The sequence below is a fragment of the Poecilia formosa genome, unplaced genomic scaffold (genome assembly GCF_000485575.1).
Source record: "Poecilia formosa unplaced genomic scaffold, Poecilia_formosa-5.1.2 Scaffold2550, whole genome shotgun sequence".
Classification (NCBI taxonomy): domain Eukaryota; kingdom Metazoa; phylum Chordata; class Actinopteri; order Cyprinodontiformes; family Poeciliidae; genus Poecilia; species Poecilia formosa.
In genome coordinates, this window is record NW_006802489.1 from 1 (window position 1) to 5,196 (window position 5,196).

At 37.6% G+C, this 5,196-nt stretch overlaps 1 protein-coding gene across 1 annotated transcript; it reads right to left on the reverse strand.

The window, feature by feature from the left end:
- Positions 1-1,992: 1,992 nt before the first annotated feature.
- LOC103133303 (erythroblast NAD(P)(+)--arginine ADP-ribosyltransferase-like) lies at positions 1,993-4,081 on the reverse strand. The gene is made up of 3 exons (XM_016667830.1): positions 3,898-4,081; positions 3,095-3,194; positions 1,993-2,996 (listed from the first exon to the last, which is right to left on the reverse strand). Exons 2-3 carry the CDS (start codon positions 3,173-3,175, stop codon positions 2,244-2,246), a joined length of 834 nt encoding a protein of 277 aa, XP_016523316.1. The 5' UTR covers positions 3,176-3,194; positions 3,898-4,081; the 3' UTR covers positions 1,993-2,243.
- Between the last annotated feature and the right edge of the window lie 1,115 nt (positions 4,082-5,196).

A 5,196-nucleotide genomic window follows, 5' to 3' on the forward strand; every position in this document is an offset into this window, starting at 1 on the left:
TAGTAGGCAAGTAAAATATATTAAATAAATTAATAAAATAGTGTTTTATCCTTAACTTAAAAAAATAGTAATAATTTAAATAAAAATACTTCTAGTATGAAGTGACGATTCAAACACTGATACAACTACTTTTGCTTTTCAGTCACCAGCAGTATTTGTTCTTCATTTTAAGAGCTAGCTATACAAACACCCTGCTGCTTCCTAATATTAACATAATCAAAATCAAGCCTTTGGTGACATCCCTAACTTTATTCCAAATGCATAATAATAAATGGACATGCAGAAACCATTTTTGGATTTATAAACCAACCAGTTGGTTTGGTGGGCTGTATCATGTTGTTATTTTATGCTGCTTTTAAGATGTTTACAGAAACGTCTGTATGGCAATAACTAAACATCACAAAAGTATTTCAACACAGAGAGGAAGAGAAAATGTTCCCTTAGTCATCTATCTTATTTGGCCGTGTACCAACAACATGTAGTTTAAAAGATTCATGTTCAAAAAGATTGCAGTTTAACTCTCAGAAGACATCCATAATCATTTACAAACACTTTCTTTCATAAACAGTCATGAACCAACAACTTGTTCCCATCATTCCACTGATGATTTGGAAAAAGGGAAACATGGGCCTGGTAGTTCAAGGCTACATTCAGGATCTTCTATATTACACCTTTTCATATTGACCTATTGGATGACTTCATCAAATATGGCACATTAGTGGAAATGAGCAGCACTTTTAGGAAGAGGAGAACAGAATGTCCTTAGACAGCGCTCTGCAAAAAGGAGAACTTGAAAGTCTCAACACAGAAGTGTTGATGCAGAGTTGCATTTTGACCCAACCCTAACCAATAATCTAAATACAGAAGAACAAATGATCTGGTACAGCTTATGCAGAATAAAACACAGTTCATGTATTTATGGTTCATATATTGATGGTACACACACAATGGATGATTCTCTTTAAAATCACACATTTATTCACACCAATATCCTTTCTCCATGACTGGCCTCACACATAGAGAGATGCTCTTTATATGTTAACCATAAATCTGCAGATCAGCAAAAGAGCTTTTAACAAACCACTTCCTGCTTCTCATAAGACCCCTGCAGACCACTTCCTGTGGAGCTCAGACATGCAGAACCACAAATTAGTAAATTAAAACTGAGTGTAGATTCTGTGCAAAGAGACATTTCAAGGACCACCTACTACTAGAATAAAAGCAAATCAAATCTAGTTTCATTTGCATTTCACAATTCAAATTTTAATACAGTCAAATGCAGATGAAAGTCACATTGTAGTCACATAAAAAAATTTCAATCTAAAGCAGCCCAGCTAATAACTGAGTTCTTGACTTTACAGGAAATGAAAAGTCATTTCCTGTAAAGTCTTGATCAAGCCTGTGGCGACAGAAAAAAGGAATGACTCACTTTAAATACACTCTTTGTAAATTAATGAATTTCAAAGTGACAAAACATAGGAAAAGCGATGGATTCTTTTTTGTCTGTGTCTTTTAAATTGTTGTGTTGTTTTCTTACTCACATAGACTATAAAATATTTTAAACTGTTACCATGGCTTGTCAAAAAGACATCTGACTGGTTAACAATAATTTTCTTGCCATTTGAATTTGATGGGCGAGGCTGTCAGAAAAAATACATTGGTTTGATTTGGCCTGCAACCAAAACATGAAATATCGACTTAAATGAGAATATATTTTACTGGTATATGGAAACATAAACCTTTTTCTCCCTTTAGTACCCTCCCAACTGCGTGAGAAGAGTAAATATTTGTAGATCATCATCATTAAAGTATTATATATTTAAAAAGTCATGTATGAATCTCCCTGTGAGAGACTGGCGACCTGTCCAGGGTGTACCCCAGCAACCCATCCGACCCCACTAAGGGATGAGGATGGATGGATGGATGGATGGATGGATGGATGGATAGATGGATGGATCTGTATAGCTAGAGAAGCTGCTGCAGGAGAAAGTTAAGGTTGTAGTTCAAACTAATGTGCACTTCTGTAAATTAAGATTTCAATGTTACCTGTCATTTAATTTCAGCTTTACAATTTAGAGCATTTTTTCATAATTTTTTTGTAGACCGTAGCGAATGTAGGTGTACACACTCACAGTTGTATATTTATTTTAATATCTAATTGTAAAATAGAACTGAGTAGCCAATTTTCTTTTAAAAATCTCAAATTATGCCCAAATTTGCAGTTACTTTTATTTCCAGACTGTTCAGTTAAAACCATGCAGATGTTTCTTCTTGAACAGAGCACAGTTTAAATTGGAACGAGTTGTTTTTGTGCTCTGCAGCTTGTAGACGACCTCACATGGAAGCTCGTTGTCCTCAGAGCTTTCTTTTATTTCTGTTACTTTAAAACCCTCATACGGAGGGACCAGGACTTCACTTTCTGTCTCAAACTCAGAGAACTCTGAGATGCTTGCTCCAAAACAGGTGGAGATCTCAAAGCATGACTGGGTGCCAAACTGTTCATCAGAATAGTCACCCATCGAACTGGAGGAAAAAGCGCCGAGACGAATCTGTTTGTTGAGAACATCTCTGCTGAATTTACAGCGTGTTCTCCGGTAAACAGTGACACAATGTTCTTCTGCTTTCCGTTTGATGGTGCGCAGAGCCATGGTGAGGTAGAAGTGCAGAGTGTGATATTGAAATTTGGTTTTGTACACAGATTTATTTGTTCGGACTGCTTCGTTGAAATCACAGTATAAAGGTGGGTCTTCAAGGGTGTACGCATGAAGAGCCATGATTTGTTCTTTCTTCAGCTGCGGGTTATTTTCCCATTCACTCTTGTAGTATTCCTCAGCTTTATTCCAAGCCTGTTTGAAGTTTTCATTTGTGTTTTGCTCATTTGATAAAAATGTCTTTACTTTTCTCTCCATGTCATTTTCACATTTGTCGTACATGTCATCCACAGAGTCTGTAGCCATATCCAGTTTGATTGGGCAATCCGGCAAAGTTTTACATTCCTGCCAAAATTAAGCATAAACAAAAAGAAACACATTACTGGTGTTCATGTTCAGCATGTGTGATTGTACAACAATTAAACAAGTAAAATTTTCCTCACCTTCATCAACTTTGCTTGTGGAATCCCAACACAGGATCCAAATAACATGAACACAGTGACCCAAATGACCAACTTTGCCATCTTGACTCAGCAGACAACTCTGAAAACAAGCAAAAAAAAGTTTGGTCCGCGTGACTTTAATGTTCCAGTGTAGTTTTCCCCATAAATTAGGTGTTGTTGCCACCAACAAAGCTCTGGTACCTCAGCTTTTAAAGCAGATCTATGAATAACTAAGTTGTGCTTTGGTTGGGGTTTATGGATGTATATTAATGTTCAAACAGATATCAGGGCTGAACTAAGATTAGGACACCAAAAAAAAAACAGTTTGAACTTAATCCTGAAATAAGCAGGAAGTAAATATAGACAGGTCAGCATAGATGTAATGTGATTGAAAGCACTACTTTGTAGAAAATTACATGCAGATGTTGAACTGAAGACTTAAAATATCAGTATACGGAGTTGCACTCTAAGCCTGATCCAGTAGAAGAATAATGATGGTGGACTACAAGGAAGTGGGGTAACATGAACATATTTGAATAGAACCGATAAACCATTTTTTGAACTTAAACATAACAGTTCTTGTTTTTACTGGACTGACTGTTGAATTGCAGTATTACACTGACAGTTTTACCAAGGGTAACTTAGGATGTCTATCATTTATTATTATTCTTGCTTAGGATTACATCTTCTCTCATCAAAGGTCCATCAGTTTCAACATCATATTTCCTAAAATCCTGCCTTAAGGAAGTTTAATTGTTCTTGAGAATTGGAGAGTAAAAAAAAACGAAATAAAAACGTCATACCTGAGGTTATATGAAGAGCTTCTGGAAGGATTAATGTCAAAATATTAAAAATGGTTTCTGTGTTTTAGTTAATTGTTTATTTTTTTTTTTTTTTGGCAGAAAAATCAAAATTATGAAATAGATCAGGATCCAAAAACTTTTAGTGAAAAGAGCAAAATACAAAAACACCGAGTAAAATGAAGAAGCCTTCTGCCCACCAGCCCTGCACTACGCTGTTTTATACACAAGGCAGAAGCAGAAGTTCATAAACTAAACGTATCTGCAGAAGAACATGTGATACACCATAAAGTGGGAGAATTTAATTATCACTTGGTGATAGTCCAGAAAATCTGTTTAAGAAAATATTCGCCACCACACAGAAATTAATAGTATTGCAATTAATTACATATATGGGTTTTAAATAAAAAAAAAATTAAAAAAAAAGGGTAACGAAGGTTCGGGCAACGTCTCACCAGGAGACCGGAATTGAGGAGCCCCGCCCCTTGCTCTTCAGACAGAGTTTGGGGAAGAAGACGGCGGTTGTCCTTTCTTTCTCTCACTGACTGTTCGTCATTACAGGCTCTCCAAGATCAAGGGAAAGCAGAAAGTCTTCAGAAGAAGAAAAAAAACAGAAAAACAAAACAAAACATCATTTGTTATATTTGTCACTATAAGTAGAGACGTGTAACAAACTGTGGGGGCTCGTCCGGGATCTCTCCTCATCAAAAATATTGGGAGAAGATCCAGAGATACCAGAACCACGTGACCAAGGTGACACAGCTGAAGGCCAGGAGTCAACCCGTGGGTGTCCAGAGTGGAAGATCAGAGTGGGAAGGAACCACGATCCTCCACCGGAACTGCACTGCTGATCCTGAGTTCAACGTAAGCTGATCGCCGAGGAGCCACATCGCCGATTCAGAAGACAGCGCACTCGAGCTGCAGCTGAGCCACGTTGCTGATCCAGAGGACAACGTACTCTAGTTGAAGCTGAGCCAAGTTGCTGATCCAGAGGACAACGTACTCTAGTTGAAGCTGAGCCAAGTTGCTGATCCAGAGGACAACGTACGCTATCTTCAGAGGAGTCAACTCACTGAACTGGAGGACCGACCTGTAGTAGAACCAGACACCATGGCAGAGGTTCGCAAAGAGTTAATATGGAACATTAAGAAACAACTTTTCAAACTCCCCAGCGACAGTGTTTATCAGGTGGCAAAAGACATTGCTACTAATAGCCAGTATGGAGGTGAACTGGACCCAAACGATGAAGAAAGCTGCATGGACTTTGCCATCTCCTTTTTGCAGTCTGATGCCTTACTCGAG